Source organism: Tachysurus vachellii, chromosome 11, assembly GCF_030014155.1.
Source record: "Tachysurus vachellii isolate PV-2020 chromosome 11, HZAU_Pvac_v1, whole genome shotgun sequence".
In the NCBI taxonomy this organism is placed as follows: domain Eukaryota; kingdom Metazoa; phylum Chordata; class Actinopteri; order Siluriformes; family Bagridae; genus Tachysurus; species Tachysurus vachellii.
In genome coordinates this window covers 10724676-10741979 of record NC_083470.1, presented here as the reverse complement: position 1 = coordinate 10741979, position 17304 = coordinate 10724676, and the positions used below count along the sequence as shown (strand labels likewise).

At 37.2% G+C, this 17304-nt stretch overlaps 2 protein-coding genes across 5 annotated transcripts; one reads left to right on the top strand and one right to left on the bottom strand.

The window, feature by feature from the left end:
* The first annotated feature begins 1314 nt into the window (after positions 1 to 1314).
* On the top strand, positions 1315 to 9336 carry depdc1a (DEP domain containing 1a). 2 transcript variants are annotated; one of them, XM_060882091.1, is made up of 12 exons: positions 1315 to 1569; positions 1960 to 2225; positions 2994 to 3126; positions 3209 to 3327; positions 3424 to 3554; positions 3664 to 3711; positions 3947 to 4078; positions 5309 to 6157; positions 6714 to 6886; positions 7033 to 7206; positions 8323 to 8487; positions 8601 to 9336. In XM_060882091.1, the coding sequence occupies exons 1-12, from the start codon at positions 1522 to 1524 to the stop codon at positions 8742 to 8744; spliced, it is 2382 nt and encodes a 793-aa protein (XP_060738074.1). In that variant the 5' UTR covers positions 1315 to 1521; the 3' UTR covers positions 8745 to 9336. The 2 variants fall into 2 exon arrangements, with proteins under 2 accessions (XP_060738074.1, XP_060738075.1); XM_060882092.1 differs by lacking the exon at positions 5309 to 6157 and having other exon boundaries at positions 1316 to 1569.
* A 1451-nt stretch (positions 9337 to 10787) lies between these two features.
* Positions 10788 to 17013, bottom strand: si:ch211-198n5.11 (methylcrotonoyl-coenzyme A carboxylase 2). 3 transcript variants are annotated; one of them, XM_060881737.1, is made up of 13 exons: positions 16803 to 17010; positions 16246 to 16539; positions 15603 to 15799; positions 15130 to 15308; positions 14955 to 15035; positions 14463 to 14641; positions 13814 to 14006; positions 13643 to 13734; positions 13378 to 13534; positions 12936 to 13058; positions 12711 to 12835; positions 12312 to 12393; positions 10788 to 11541 (listed from the first exon to the last, which is right to left on the bottom strand). In XM_060881737.1, the coding sequence occupies exons 1-13, from the start codon at positions 16820 to 16822 to the stop codon at positions 11455 to 11457; spliced, it is 1809 nt and encodes a 602-aa protein (XP_060737720.1). In that variant the 5' UTR covers positions 16823 to 17010; the 3' UTR covers positions 10788 to 11454. The 3 variants fall into 3 exon arrangements, 1 of the variants encoding a protein (XP_060737720.1); XR_009649198.1 differs by having other exon boundaries at positions 11484 to 11541; positions 12711 to 12785; positions 16803 to 17013; XR_009649197.1 differs by lacking the exon at positions 10788 to 11541 and adding an exon at positions 11604 to 11647 and having other exon boundaries at positions 12711 to 12785; positions 16803 to 17013.
* Between the last annotated feature and the right edge of the window lie 291 nt (positions 17014 to 17304).

Below are 17304 nucleotides of genomic sequence, written 5' to 3'. Positions count from 1 at the left end.
CAGTTTAATGTCCATGTATTGTTATCATTAACATGGAGACTGTGTAAACACGTACAGAAGAGGAATTTCCGTCGAAATGGTTTTATTGCAGTGGATACTAGGTTTATTGAACATGTAGTCTTAAGTAGTTAGAACACAACACCAGGGGTAACACAGGGACACCAAACTTAAAGGAGAACCTGTAAAAAAAAAAGTACAACATTACACAGTAAAAGACAAATATGTTGGTTAAAAATTAATCACAAAATGCAGACTTAAAGGTGTAGTTTGTAAGAATTAATGGTGCTTCTAGACCTTACACAAGTTCAGGAAATAAATCTATACTGACTGGTTCCTTGGAATTTACTTTACTGTTAAAGGTGTCAGTGACTAAAAAAAAAAAAGTTTGAGATCCAATAAAGAGAAACATTACACTGAAGGCAATAAGAGGGAAATGTTTTATAAAAATGTCCCTAGATATTGTCCCTAAAATGTTACACATAATTCAAAAACAAGTCAGCCTATAAATTATATCAACTTGGTAAATAGCTGTATGGCTCCAATAAATAACCAAAATACTATAGTACATAATAATAATAATTTTATAATATACATGAAATAAATATGTAGTGATGAGATCTCTGGAATTAATTTTTTGGTAAAAAAAAAAAAATATATATATATAAAAAATAAAAAAATGTAAAGTTTAAAACTATGTATTGTAGAATAATTCTGTAATAATTATATAATTTTGAATGCTTTGAAAACAGTGGATTTGGTGTAATTTTGAAAACAGTGGATTTGATGTATAAGTTCTGTTACGTTTTCTACAGAGAATGACTATGAATTGGTGTATGAATATGTTTGGTGTCTGTATCCTCCTTATCATTGTCGTGATTATAACCTAATTATAGAGAAATAAAATAATTAATGATTTATGGCCTGGATTTGTGCCTTGTGTTACAGGAGAGACCGGGCACTGTACTCTAATACATATTACATGTCTGCAGGATTTTCTACACATGAATACCATCCAGTCTAAATGTAGGCTACATTCCCAAGGTTCATGGGTCGTTTTACAGCCTTGGAAACAGTAAATAAAGCAAAAGCATCCATTAAAACTTAAACTTGGTGGTGTATTGTGGCTATTGCGCAAATAGCTGACTGTAAAATTATTAACTAACAACGTTAATAAAAACATGCAGGAAAAGTTTCTCCGTTTAATTATTACCCTAATGTAAGTCACGATACGTCCAGCAGGTGGCAGATTTGAGTTCAAACACTACGGGAGAGAAATTTGGTGACGTGTCCAAACAAACGCTCCAATCAGCGCGCACTTGTGCGCAGAGGAATCTTTTCAAACATTTGGTTCGGTGTGAAAAATAACAGCCGTGTTGTGCGGTTACTGTGTGTTTATGGTTTAAGTAACAAGCGGTGGGTTTGGTCTTTTAGTTTGTAGTTGCTATGCTTTATTGTGCGTAAAACAAACCTAGACTTTTACTGGATGTGTCCCTGAAGATCTTTTTTTGTCTTAGTGGCTGAATGGATTCTCACATCATCACACCAGGTCCTTATCGAGCCACTAAACTGGTAAGAGGAAAGTAAACACGCTGATTCGGTTATGTTGCATGCTTTTTTTTTTTATGTTTGCTGTTTTTAAGAAGTTAGAATGAAACGTCCTGTTAAAACCTTGGACTATGCACGTGGTAATAGGGTTTGTTGGGGTATGGGGGATGTGGTAGCTTAGTAGTTAAGGTGCTGGAATACCAATTAGAAGGTCATGGGTTCGAATCCCAGGTCCACCAAGCTGCCCCTGAGCAAGGCCCTGAACCCTCAATTAATTGCTCAGTTGCATAAAAATGAGCTAAAATGTAAAGGTGTTGTGCTGTAAAGGGTCACTGCGTAAAAAACATCAAGCCAGGTCCTCATCATCATTTAGTCTTTGTAAATCTAAACTTCTTAATTTTTTTTTTTAAATAGTGGAATGAAGTGACTAAGCTTTTCCGTGCTGGGATGCCTGTGAAGAAGCATCGTCAACACTTGAAGGCTTATCCGAACTGCTTCACCGCCACCGCAGCTGTAGACTGGTTACACGACCTCCTCAGGAACAACTGCAACTTTGGTCCCGATGTCACCAGGCAACAGACTGTACAGCTTTTAAAGAAGTTCTTAAAAAATCACGTCATTGAAGATGTAAAAGGACGATGTGGTGTGGAGGACATTGAGGACAACAGTCAACTCTACAGGTAATACATTGGCTGTGTTGAACACAGTTTCCATTCAGGCACATTACATCATTTGGCAGACACCATTATCCAATGTGATTTACATTTATCTCATTTATACAATTGAGCAGTTAAGGGTTAAGGACCTAGCTCAATGGCCCATCAGTGGCAGCTTGGTAGTTCTGGGATTTGATCTCATTCATCTTCACTAACCTCTTTATCCTGGTCAGAGTTGCAATGTGTCAGGAGACTATGATGCACAAATGCACCCTGGATGAGACACCAGTCCATCACTGCACAGTGTACACACACACTCGCACCTCAGTTACACATGGGACGGTTTATTTACTTGCTCAGACAAAGTACATGAAACAGGGAAAACATGCCATACTCAACACGTACAGAACCTCTGTGCTTAGGGTTGATCCAGGGTCCTTGCTGCCATGATGTTCTCACTGTAAAGGTTTTCTGCTTAGCATGGGAAGCATGATTGTGCAGTCGGTAGTGTTGCCACCCCATGACTCCACCATGTGCGTTTCTGCGCATGTTCTCTTGATTTTTAGATTCTTAGGCTATCAGGTTTCTTTCTATGTTTCAGGTAAAATAAATTATCCCTAGATTCTGTGTGTGTGCTTGGAGTCCTCTGATGGATGGGTGTCCCTTGCAACACGTATTTCTTCCTCATAGCCAGTGTTTGTGGTACAGGCTCTGGATCTGCTGTAACCCTGAACTGAAGAAAAAGGTCACTGAAGGTTAATAAACAGATTAACGCCTTGAAATGTTTTGCAGGTTTCCACCATCGTCACCACTCAAGCCGATCCCTGCTACGTCTCAAGGCACAAGGAAAAGGAGTTTGTCTTTGAAGGACAGAGAGGGCTTCTTCAAATTCAGGGGTTCCAAGAAATTTGATAAAGAAATCCAAGTGAGTGTTTAAAGACTGTGGGTTTGTTGACTTCCCATGTAAATAGTTTTCACAACAATCAAAATCTTGTTGCTTTTTGAAGGAAAATATAGCTCCAGCTATAGAAGATACTTCCAACAGCTCTTCAGAAGAGGCTGCACACTGTAGAGAAATCACAGAGGAAGAAATTCAAGATATTTGGAAGAACGTAACATTAACACAGTAAGCTTTAGTTTTTTATTCAATTAAAATGTGATTTAGTCTGTGAACGAATGTGTAAGAAATAGAAAAATGAATAAAAAAAATGTTCCTTTTAAGTTTGCAGAAGTTATTGGGTTTGCCATCTCTGGAAGATGTTTTAAATCCAGCAGATGTCACTTCTCGCTTCATCATGTATAACATGACCAAAGTAAACAAGCATGGTGTTGTTACCTTGGAGGATAAGACGGGTAAGAAAATCTGTGCTATATTTAAATACCATTGCTTAAGAATGGTTATTGCGATCAAGTTTGTAATGTGATTCAGCTTATCTATATGGCAGAATGGTTTTATTTACAGATGATCTGCCTCACTGGGTTTTGTCAGCCATGAAGTGTCTTGCAAACTGTAAGTATTATGGCAATTGTAATCTCTTATGTGCACACATCAAGAATAATCACTGAAATACATTTACCTACACTTATGTGGTGATGCCTCTTTAGACTGTAGTCTCATCTGACTTGTACAATATAAAGCATGACGTGTCAACAACTCACTGAATAATGTTCAGCTATAGGAGATATGCTGGATGTTTTCTAATTCTATATTTGTACATTTTTGTATCTTGTTTGCATTTTAAAAGGGCCAAAGTTTGACCAGCCATCTTATCCAGGCTTTGAAAGGGATGTCTTCAAATCAGTGTCTGACTATTTCCACTGTCTTCCCCAGCCAATGCTGACCTTTCAGTACTATGAATTGTTTGTTAATGTTCTGGGTATGTATGAAATGTATTGGGATTTTTATAAATAGTTGTTTTTCTGTACCATCTGAAAAATAGGTTGCAATGTTGGATTCAGTTGTAAATGGTTCTGTTGGGTCTGTTGTGTCTTTTGCAGAATAAGGGAAAACTACCAGAATGGTGCTTTATACTCAAGAAAATAATATATCAGAATTTCATTCCTCTAAATCAGCAATCTGGAAGCTTTTTAGTTAGCAGAATTAAACAGATAAATTCCAGGCCCCTTCCTCTTTTTGCCATTTTATCGCCAGCATTGTCTTGCACACTAGACATGTTTTCTGATTATAGGATTAATTTGTAATGTTTAATAATAAAAATAATAATAATACAGCCATGTGCTGCTGATTAGCTCCCACATGTAAAAATAGATGATACTCATTTTGTTAATATGATCATTAAAATAATCTTGGAAGACCTTTTTACATTTCAGTCTTGACATCATTCATATTATTTGAAATGGATCACATTGAAATCTAATTTTCTCCAGTTTGGTTTATACTCTCACGGAAAAATTCATCCCGAATATAAATATTTAGTAAGATGTTATTACCAATGGCATCCAAGATTTATTTGATCAAATTAAGTATTGGTTAACATTATCCTTAATCAAAGCCACAGTTCTTGATATTTCTTTGATTAACATTGCTGATGTTTGGTGGGGGAGAAGAGAACCTCATTCTTGTTTGTTTTGTTAGGAGATTTATTAAAAAATTGCATTTAACTTCTTATTTACTTTCTCAGATGACGAGCAGAAATTCCACATGTGTAAAGAATTTAGCACCAATGTTGCAAAACTCATCACAAATATTTTCGTGTTTCAGGGTGAAAATTTCCTTTATTAGCATTTAGAGTATTGAGTATAGAGTAACATTTAGAGTCCTGAGAAAGTCTTAAGTGACAACCACTAGTTTTTGACAGTGACATTAAATAGATGACATATGTAAAAAATAATAATGGTAATATAACAGAAACAGAATTATAATGAGAGGAATGAAATAATGGGTAATTAGCAACTTCTCTTTTTACTAAAAGACAGAAAGTTGAAGTTGTTCAACATTAACAGTTTACTCCTGCGCTGGTGCTTTTGTTATTGTGTACTTTTTAAAGACTAACCCTCCTGTGTACCATGACTCTTCCCATTTTTTTCTCCCACAATCCTTGCCTGCTTGTTTGTTGTTGATGTTGTCTTGTCTGATCCTTTGCTAGTTTTGTGCGGTTATGCCACCGCTCCCAATACTCGTGGAAAACGTAAAAACCTGGAGGAGCTGAGCTGTCCGCAGCCGGCTAAAGCCCCTCATCTGAACACTGCCAATGCTTTTAGATCCACCGAATGCCTCTTGCTGAGTTTGATAAGAAAGGAATCTTTTGAGGAGACTGACTCTCCTATGAACGAGGTGTTTGCAACTAAAATTAAGACCCAGTTTGCAGGCTCAAGGATGCGCACCATTGGACGTCCACCTAACAGGTTTCCACGCAGGAGTTGCTCTTTGGAAAGAATCCTTGATGAATCTGTAGATTCGTGCCCAAAATGGGAGCTCTTCAGGTCTGCTGAAAGTCTAGCATCCTTGAGGACTAACAGCACTGATGGATCCTCCCCTGAAGGAAGTTCTCAAGCAAATGTGGAGACAAAGTCTGATGGCTCTTCCTCTATATCCTGTAACACCTCCCCAAGTGAGACTATTCCAAGTATAGAGACTTCTCAAAGCTCAAGCTCTCCTCTGTCCTCAGAATGTCAACCCTCCAGTCAGAGAACTGCTAGGCCTCGTCCCAGAAGCATCGGAAACTGTCTTGATATACTAGAGCACAGAGAAACGTCAGCAAGTTGCTTTAGCATCAATGCTCCTGTAGCAGAAATTACCATGAGACCGGACTTGTCCTCCTCTACTGTTAGTCTTAGAGCGCCTGGGTTGGTTCGTTTGCATGGAAGTTGCTTGGATGTCAGCAAAGGGACAAGCAATAGCAGACGTTGTCAAAGCTCTCTGGACCTGTGCAAGCCTGTTGCGCCGTCTCGTCCTTCAATGTCTTCTGTTGCACGTCGCCTGAGTCCTGAGAAAAGTAAGACCTGCATGTGTCTGTTCACAGCACTGTGAATGTTCTGCTTGTGTTGGTGTGGCTTGTGATTGCTGTGTGTATAACCTCGCTTTTAACATGCATGCATCTAACCTTTTTAATTTTATTTCCCTCACTTTTGCATGTTATTTTTCAAAACTGGTTTCAGATCGGGTATTGGGTTGAGTATTGGGGAGAAAAGTTTTTGTAAATCATCTGATTTCATTTTTTTAATACATCATATGGACACATATTTTTATCCTCTGTGAGAGTGTTTTTAAAATGATTTTAATTTTCATGTTCAAGATTCCATTTATACAAAAGAACCCATGAAATCCTTTGTAAAGCTGTGTGTTTGTGGAGAGAGATCATGCAAACCAAAAGACGTGTGTGTCTGAAGCTGAAATATAGGGTTTAATTTAAATTTTTTAGCTGTTTGTATGAATGACATGCATGGAGTGAATCTCTGACTAAACTGAGATTGCTATTATCGATTTTCTTTTTGTGTTTGCCCGTATGTGTTGTACTTTACTGTAAATCTTCCGACTGGGGTGGTTAACAGGCTTGTTGCAGCCTGCGCTGGAGCGTCTCGCCATCGAGGCACTACAGCTCTGTACTCTTCTCCTTCCTCCGGTTTCTCGCCGCAAACTGCAGCTGCTCCTGCGCATGATCTCACGCATGAGCCAGAATGTGGACATGCCTCGGTTGCATGAAACCATCGGTACACGCACACTGGTAAGGAACATCTGTGTCCTGTCACAGACATTGTTACAGTAATTTAACTAATCATATTTATACCAAATGAAATAAATGCTACATTCTCTCTGCCTCTCATGAACATATTATATTCTTGTGCCCATTTTTTCTGTGTGCGCATGCAGATGGTGCAAACTTTCTCTCGCTGTGTGTTGAGCTGTGAGGAGGAAGTAGATCTGGATGAGCTCTTGGCCACCAGGCTGCTGTCGTTTTTAATAGACCATCATCAAGAGGTACTCCAGGTACCCATGTACCTGCGTAATGCTGTTGAACAACATATCGCCTACTTCACATCCCAGGTGACGAATCTCCTCTTTTTTTTGTTTTTAATCGCTTCAGAAATATGTTCAGACTGAATTAGAATGAAATATTTATATATTGTATGGATTGTAAAAGAGACCGGTGTCAGGTTTCTAAATCATCTATTAGTTTGCAGGTCTATAATGTATATTTGTATGAAATTAAGAAATCCTTTATCATGTAACCCATAGAGTGATAGAGAGGAGTTTTAGGAAAAACACCTAGTATTTAGAGATGTAGTCTGCAGGTTGCAGACTCCAAGCATGAATGCAAAGTAAGGCTGAACAGAATTTAACTTGGTTCTACATTTATCATTTATGTTTGGTTCCTCTAAAATGAAGAAAGTACAACATACACAACAAATGCTGTGATGTTAGGATTTATAGAGTTAAAACGGACACTGAGTCAGTCACAATAAACTGGGTAAAGTGCGTGGGAACGTGGGAATGTTCTCTAAGAGGTGCATGAAGCACAACAGAATTTACTGAGTTGCATGGTGATGAAAGGAAGCAAGGAGAGCTCCTTATTTTAATGTAGGAATAGCAAATTTATAGGAATAGCAAAATTACGGGGGGGGGGGGGGGATGTCATTATTTATGAACTAACAGAATCCTTACTGAAAGTATTCCTGAAATGTTTGTGTGTATTCATCACTATGAGAAGCTTTTGTATCAAACTAGTTTTAAATTCACAAATTAACTACTGATTAAATGCTACTTTTTATTAACTACTGATTAAATGCTACTTTTTAAACTACTGTTTTATTATTAACTATTATTAGCTACTAACTATTAACTACTGATTAAATGCTACTTTTTAAAAATTTTAAATACTGCAGTATTTAAGCTGTCTATTAAAATGGCTTCACATGTAAGAAAGACTTGATATATTAATGATAAAATGATATAGTTTTCTGTGAATAAATCCATTGTACAGTACTGCACAGTAATATAATCATATTGCTGTGCAAGAAGCAAACATAAAACACACGAACCATCTTCTGTTTAGTGGGAAGGCTTTATCTTGTACTGAAAAAATAGTGATGCCTCTTCAGTAGGATTTGATTCTGCTCGATTTAAGACGTACATTAATCTGATTCATTTTGCTCCTTGTAGAAGAGACACCCTCTTCCATCCTACTCCTTCTGCAAACAGATCAGCACTCAGGAGTTTGAGGAACAGAAGCTGTCGTTGTCTCAAGCAGCTGTTGCAGAGCTGCTGGAGAGCATCATCAAGGACAAAGGCATGTCGGTCAAGGAGAAGAAGAAGAAACTTAGACTGGTAATGATACAACAAATGCATTTTCCATTAAACTTTGCTGACAATGGAAATATCAGAATGGTTGGTTGTATTTATAGACATGCATCAGGGTCCTAAAAAAATTGTCTTCTCAGTTTCAGAAGGAATATCCTGACATCTACTCTCGCCGCTTTCCCAACACAGAGAGCGAGGCACAGCTTTTTGCAGATAAACCAAAGATCAAACCACCAATGTTGATTGGCATGAGGAAAGCTAAAGCATTTAGCCTTCACAACTGAGTGTGGTGTTGTAGTGTGTACCTGAGCGTTATGTGATTTTGTCATGAATGCTTTAGAATTATGGGATTGTCATTCTTTGCGTTTACTGCTTATTGTTATTGGAGTTACATGGAAGCTCTCACTGTTGGGGGTCAAACAAATTTCAGGTATTTCTGTGTTTTATTTGCTCTCCTAGTAAGAGCAGGGAAAGCAAATGGTCCACATGACTGGAAGTTATACATTTTCTTGGGATTGAAGTGATATGTCATGCCTTTTAAGGGATGACAGTTGTTTTTATGATGTTTTTCTTGCTTTATATATTTGTTATTTATTCTATGTACATGTTTGCCTTTCATTTGTGGGAGCTTCAAACTTTTGGGAGTTTCATTTTCCAGATTTGAAAAACAAAGGACAATTCAGGCTTGGTTTTATTGTTAGTTTTAAGCATTTTCTTGATAATATTAACTCTGGTGCCTTTGGGAAACGAATTATTTCTAACTGGAACCATAGGTGAGCAGAAATGTATTTGAAATGTTTACAAAAGGATTAACAGCTATTCATTTAAGCATGGTCGCTTAGAAACCCAATGAAGGTGTCTTGTGTTACAACATTATTTGTTGGTCTTTTTAATTTATACATTTTCAGCGTTTTCCCTTTTCTCATGTAACAGTTTTAGTTTATCTGATTGTTCTATATAAAATCATGCTCAAACTGACATTGCAATTCCAGTATAGTTGTGTGAAGACAAAATTCACACTCATGCTCTAGTGGGTTTTTCCATATTAGTTATTCTATCAGTTTATACCAGGTCTAAGCTTTGACAGGATGCATTTTAAGTGAACATTTTGTTTCAACCCACAATGCAATAGAAACTATTTTTGCACTATACACATCTGATGTCTTCTTAATGACCTCAGAACCGTTTATGTACCCATTTGGAGATTTTAGCCTGACATACTAGGAATTTATGCTATGCAATAAAAGAAAAGAAAAAATTGTGTTTGTGCTTTCTGCTTTAGCATCAACCAACATGGGGTTACTTAGGAAACAATGATTAAAATGATATTCATGCACAGAATATTTGATATCGTATTTACCCATTTTGTATGGTGTGGAAAAAAAGCTGTTGCATCTATCCAAAGCATATAGCAACCAATGTTACCAAGATTTTAGAGAGAGAACAGAGAAACAGACTATTTCTAATTGCACAATTAACACATACTTCATAGAATTTTGTGAATTTTATAATAGAAGTCTTAATTTGTCACATATACTTTATAGCATATAAAGAAATTTTTTCTTCATATATCACAACTTTGGAAGTTGGTGTCAGAGCACAAGGTCAGCTGTGTTTGTGTGTAATTGTGTGTGTCCAAAGCATGTCATGTTTACAAATCCTTTGACACCATTCATATACAGTATATGATCTGGATCTGAGAATATTCTTGTAAAAGCTGTTTCCATCAGGTATAATTCCAACATGGCTAAATGTCAGTCATAGCAAGAGTCTCGTGTAAGGGTCTCTATTGCAAGTGAAGTCTTCTTATTCTGTCCAGACATTATCAGTCACACACTAACTTTAATTTTCTTTAGATTTTCCCTGCCATCCACACAATCGAACGTACAATCACGTGGATCTGTGGCCTTTCCCGATTCCACAAACAAGGGATTGGATTTGTTTAATAGCTGTTTTGTAAATACTGAAAGGCTGCATAATGCACCACCTTTTGAAATCCTCCTGTTCTCTTCTTTCTGATGTCTTGAAAAACACCAGTTCAGTCAGAACTGCTGAATCTGCCCTCTTCATATTAAACACACTGTACACAGGAGGAAAGAGTAGAGGATATTTAAAGAGGATATAAACTATTGTTACCAGGGGATCCAAAATGTTAAATGTACGCCTATTGTAGAGCCTATGTAGAAGTTCCTCTAAGTTCACACATTACATAAACCTCATGTCTGTATAAGCTTGGAGAAAGGGCCACTAGCAAGCAAAGGGCAACATTTTCAAATCTCATAGAGACTTTGAACTTTGGTTCAAGAGAGTAGCATGTGTAAGTAGGATAACATTTGTTAACTTTATTAAAACCAGAATTTTATTTAACAGCCTTTTCCTGCATTTTATTCACATCCACAGGAGAAATTGTAATATTTGTGTACAGAAAAAATCATGAAGCAATATTAGTAATTGCAACTCAGACTTTGTTGTCCTGAGTTTTGAAAACTAGTAAACTCTCTGTAGAAAGACACTACTGAATAATTCCCAATCAACAAAAGGGTTCAATTAAACCACTTTAGTAAGTCAATGATCTTTTAACTATCCAAAAACTATCCCTTCTCATTAGGATCATATGTACAATAGTCACTAAAAACTATTTTATAGACTCCGCTTCCGAATGATCTGAGTTTTTAGTGTTAGTCACACAAAATAAAATTACATTTAAAGAGAAGAAAGTGAATATCCTTAATATACATGAACCATAATAATGCCTTCAACCTAAACATGGAGCGCAGTCAAATTTCCCTCTAAATATTAAAGAGAAAAATCAATGTAATTAGTATGAAAGTGCTCATACTAAAAGTACATACCATGAAAACGTTTTTATTGGCATAGTCTTTCAAATACTGAGTGTTGAGCACTTGATTTTCACATAGAAATCTATCAAAAACATGACTCCTGGATGGTTGGTTTTCAAGTAGCCTAAACATTTTAGTGAACTCATTTCAGATGTTACATTCGAAGAGGGATAGATTTTGGCTTTCCTCGAGACAGCTGGTACTCCTGTTGCTTGATGATTTTTAAACATTTCGCCAGCACCTAATAACAAAAAAAACAGTTAAATTTCAGTGCTACATAAGAAAACAATTATATACGCTACATGGTACTCCTGTTGCTTGATGATTTTTAAACATTTCCCCAGCACCTAATAACAAAAAAAATTATTTTATTTTTTTTTGTTTATACCTGACCTTTGTATGTTCCCAAAACTGCTGTGACACAAAATACGGAAGCATACTATTGTGTAGGGTGTCTTTGTATGCTGTAGTATTACACTTACACTTTACTGGAAATGAGAGACCCAAAGTGTGTTCCAGCATGATAATGACCCTGTGCACAAAGTCAGGTCCATGAGGCCCATGTTTACCTGGTTTTGAGTGGAACAACTCAAGTGGCCTGTCAGAACCCAAACCCTAACACCTTTGGGATGAACTTCACCCCAGGCCTCCTCGTGTGACACCAGTGCCTGACCTCACTAATGCTCTTATGGCTGAATGAGCAAATCCCCACAGCTTTGTTCCAAAACCGAGTTGAAAGCCTTCCCATAAAAGTGTAGATTAATATAACAGTAAATGAGGAATAAATCTGGAATGGGATGTTTATAAAGCACATACGCGTGTAATGTTAGGGTTATATGTGAGTTGTAATGATCTGTTAGCACCAGGGTTCCTACAACTAACACTTAAAGAAGTTGAGTTTTTGGGTAAGTGATATATGATATGATATGACCTGCATATGAAGCTATTTAACATCTTATAAAATTCAGTATGAAAGAATAACAGACAGTTTGTATTATCGTTGTATTTTACCTTCCTTGTGTCTTTTGGAAGAATCACTCCATCGTCCCACAGTCTGCCTGATGAAAAGAATGCTGAGCTCTCTTCTATTAGCCTTCACATTAGATATGAAAAACAATAATCAATCACTTACTAATATATTTATCTTTTAACTATGCAATATATAGTACAGCAATTTTGTGAAAGTTCTACAACTACTGAAAATTTTATTTTTACAATCTTAACCACCAAGAAGTCTCAGAGTATTGTACAACAGAATTCACAATTAACATGTATATTACTTTAAATTAAAGATATTTTCTGGTTTCCCCCCAATTCCCCTTTTAGAACTTAAACCAGGAAGGATGGATTATTACATAAGATAATAGTCAGCTACGTAACAAGGGAGTTAAGTGTAAGGGTGTCTCTTACTGCTCATTAATGTGCATGGCCTCCTCTTCATCCTGCACCAAACCACCAGCATGGCCTGGAGTTAAAATGGAAACTCTAGCATTGGGCCACAAAAACAGGAAGTTGGGGTCAAAAGCCCGTCCACACTATAACATTAAGATAGAGAAATTTAAATTTATTTGTGTGCAATTAAAGGGTTATTTGCAGTACATTAAATACACTAAATCACCATTTTGTGCTACTAACCATGACATAGCTGTCACCACCGTGGCAGCCTCCGATGACCACTGTGATCTTAGGAATAGATGCACAGGCCACAGCAGACATCATGGATCCCTGAGCTTTGAGTATCATTGTGTTGGACTCTGCCTGGGACACAGAAACATAGAATGTATAAAATCCATAAAATATTATAGCCAAAAGATGTGTACACATTACTATAATGCTCATATGTAGGTCTAACTGTTAGATATATTGGATCCAACAGGCTCAAATCTGTTCCAGCAGAACAATGACCATGTGGCCTAAACAAGGTTTAAAGAAACACGGTTTGTTATAGTGCTCTGGAATTTGAGTGGCCTACACAGAGAGCTGACCACAACCTCACTGTTCATCTGGAGCACTGACTGTGTCATCACAAGAGCTTGATGCCTCATAGGAATTTCGTTTACTGACATTTAAGCTTTACCTTATCTTGAGAAAGTGTGTGCAAAGACTCGGGGGCTGTGTTCTGGAGGAAGATGAGAGGAATGTCTCTCTGCTCACAGAGCTGTACAAAATGGCTTCCTTTCAGACAGGCTTCATATGTTAGCTTGCCATTACTGGCGACAATGCCAACCAAATGTCTAATAAAACAGAAATAAAAACATGGTGTTGGTAGTATTCACAGAAAAAGATGGTTTATATAATTGGTCTGTGTAAAAAAAAATAAAAAAAAATTACCCCATAATTACCCTTCAATTTTGGCAAATCCAGTCACAAGAGTGGTTCCATAGCGAGACTTAAACTCCTGAAAACGACTGCCATCAGTCAGCCGACTCACAATCTAAAAATATAAAAAGACAACAGGAGAAATTATTCCTGCAATTTTGATGTGTGTATATTTGTGTATGTGTAAACCTTACCAGTTTGACATCCATGCTAAAATTGTAGCTCCTTGGTGCAAGGCCCATAAGCTCCTCAGGATTATACAGGGGCTCCTCAAACTCAGCACAGTCCTCTACGGGTAGTTTGAAGTTTAGTGTGGAGATTATGTTCCTGGTACACTCGTATGCCTCATGTTCCACAGCAGCAAAATGATCAACGCAGCCACTCACCCTGGCACAAGAGTAAACTAATGCATGAGAAACTATAGCATCTTAATCATTTCAAACTATGTTTAAGATTTATGTAAATATGGCAGTAATTACAAACACAGTATAAAATTATTGTAAATTGATAAGGAAAATGAACAGTGGGAAAGCTATTTAGCACTTAAAAATAGCTACTGTTTAAATGTTTTAGGGCGATCACCTACTATCCAAGTTGTTTTAGATTATTTTTGAAGTTATTATAGTTATAAACCTTGTCAAAGCTCAATAATGTACACACAGTACATAAAAAACATAAAAGCAAAAGTAATAAAAGTAGTAAAAAAAAAAACAATGGGTAACTTGAACTTTAATCTAATGAATAATCCAATTTTTAATACTTTAATAAAAAGTTAACTCTACACAGATATTAAAGAGAGATATATTAAATTCAATGAACAGACAGCTTTAGTAATTCACTCACTCTGAGTGTAACTTGGCCCCTCCAAGATCCTCAGGCGTCACTTCTTCACCTGTAGCAGCTTTAACAAGAGGAGGGCCACCTAAAAATATGGTCCCTATCCTGTGCACAATGATCGCTTCCTCTGCCATAGTAGGGACATAGGCTCCACCAGCAGTGCATGACCCACAGACCACTGCCACCTACAGGCACAAAAATAACACCAGGTTCTGAAAAGAGCTATTTAAAAGCCTCTTATTACATTTATTATATGTAAAATATATATATATATATATATATATATATATATATATATATATATATATATATATATATATATATATATATATATATATATATACACACACATACATACATATACATATATATACACACACATACATACATACATAGATAGATAGATAGATAGATAGATAGATAGATAGATAGAGGGAGAGAGGGAGAGATTTTATATATATTTATATATTTTTTAATAATATATAAAATATATCATACCTGTGGAATCTTCATTGCTGACATTATAGCTTCGTTGTAAAATACACGTCCACCGTGGTTCTTATCAGGAAATATATCTGACTGTTGAAAGAATTTTTAGAACTGTGATTACACAGTTCTATACTTGTGGTGTTATACTGACAGAGGAGCTTTGGATTTTTACAGTGCAGTTTACCTGAAGAGGTAAAAATGCACCCCCACTATCAACTAAGTACACACAGGGGAGCCGATTCTGTATGGCCACTTCCTGGGCCCGAAGCTGTTTCTTTACTGTAATAGGGTAAGCTGTGCCCCCTTTTACTGTGGCATCATTAGCGGTGAACACACACCACAGCCCATTTATTTTACCAATACCTGTCATAAACAAAAAAATCATTGTATAATGAGAGAAAAAGGGATAAAGTACAGTAAATAGATAGACAAACAAATCATTATTTATTTCTATGTTCTGCTGTAAATTATTAAAACTGGGCCCTTCTTTTTTAAGTTCTACACTGTTGTTGTACAATAAACTGTTGAAATCAAGTTATCCTTTTTATCGTAGCCAGCTAGCATTACAGAATATGTTTGAAAAAAGATAGCAAAATGTTCCACAACAAAGCTAGGTATGGGTGGAAAATTCTCAGGCCTGTTGGTGCAGTAAAATACCTGTGAGACAGCCAGCAGATGGGATGTCCCCATAAGGTAAACCCAGTCCAGCAAAAGGAGACAGTTCTAGGAAATCATCATCATCCAACAGCATGCGCAGCCTGTCTCTGACAAGAACCTTCTTGTTTCGTTGTGTATGTCGTGCAATGGCGTTTTCCCCACCTGCCTTTAACACTTTCTCCTTAAGCTCTAGATACCTAAACACAAACAAAATCTCACTTTAATCAGGTGCTGAAATCACTGATTTAAAATTCATAAAACTCTGAAATAGTTCATTCCTAACAAGCATTTACTAGATAGGTAAACCTTTATACATAAATTGGAGGAATTGTTTTAGATTGACACATGTAGTCAGAAATCTGTTACTACACTAATGTCTGTGTAGAAGAAGCATAATTGGGTGGATTTTATTTCAAATTGGTTGACAGTAAATCATACTTCTACCATCAAAACACATGAGTACAGTATGTTACACTTATTGTAAATCACATACTGATTTCATTTAGCACATTTCCTACCCTGACATTCACAGCTTCATGACTGCAGCATACAATGTCATGTGACTGCGAAGCTGGAACAGGGTGGTATAAATGTAAATAAAGGTAAATAAACAGGCTGTCTAGTGTGATTATCTTCATCATACCTTTGCTGACATGCCTGGCTGTACTGTAAATTTGCTTCAAATACATGTCTGTGAATAAGCTGAAATGCACCATCTACTACTGGAAATGCACTTGGCAGACTTCTTCTGCATACGCTTGAGCTTATGCACTGGTGTAACACTGCCTGATGTGTGCGTATGCGCTGTAGACTGTGTCTCAGGTACTTCAGTCCTAAGGCTGAGCTGAAATCAGGACACTTCATTTCTATGGCCTTTGACAGTCTTCTGGTGCATGATTGGTTTGTGAAGCATATCCTTCCATTTGCTCGAAAGAAGCTGGCAGAAATAAAAACACACGACGTTATTTACATCACAGCGACTTTCACAATAGTTTCTGAACTGTCAAGTGGATTCACTGAAGGTTTCTGCTACCGGAAATCAAATAACACTTGAGCTGAACCGTCATTTATATCATCAAAGTGTGTCAAAGGTCAATTGAGTTTTGCAAACAAAAAAAAAGCCACAAAAAAAAAAACAGAAGACATACTTGAATAAGCGGCCCATACGCATAATGTATCCGTTATGAATAATTATCTTACCTTGATATACAAAGATACATGGCTACAAAAGGTCAATGTTATTTTATTTCTGCGCCGTGATACATTCAAACATGCCCGGAGTGGAAACAAACATCACCCGGAACGTTCCGGGCCAATAGCTTTAATACAATAGTGGGGGGCACGGTGGCTTAGTGGTTAGCACGTTTGCCTCACACCTCCAGGGTCGGGGTTCGATTCCCGCCTCCACCTTGTGTGTGTGGAGTTTGCATATTCTCCCCGTGCCTCCGGGTACTCCGGTTTCCTCCCCCGGTCCAAAGACATGGTAGGTTGATTGGCATCTCCGGAAAATTGTCCCTAGTGTGTGGTTGCGTGAGTGTGTGTGTGCCCTGTGATGGGTTGGCACTCCGTCCAGGGTGTATCCTGCCTTGATGCCCGATGACGCCTGAGATAGGCACAGGCTCCCCGTGACCCGAGGTAGTTCGGATAAGCGGTAGAAAATGAATACATTAGTGGCACTTGGGCGTCGCACATTAACAGCTAT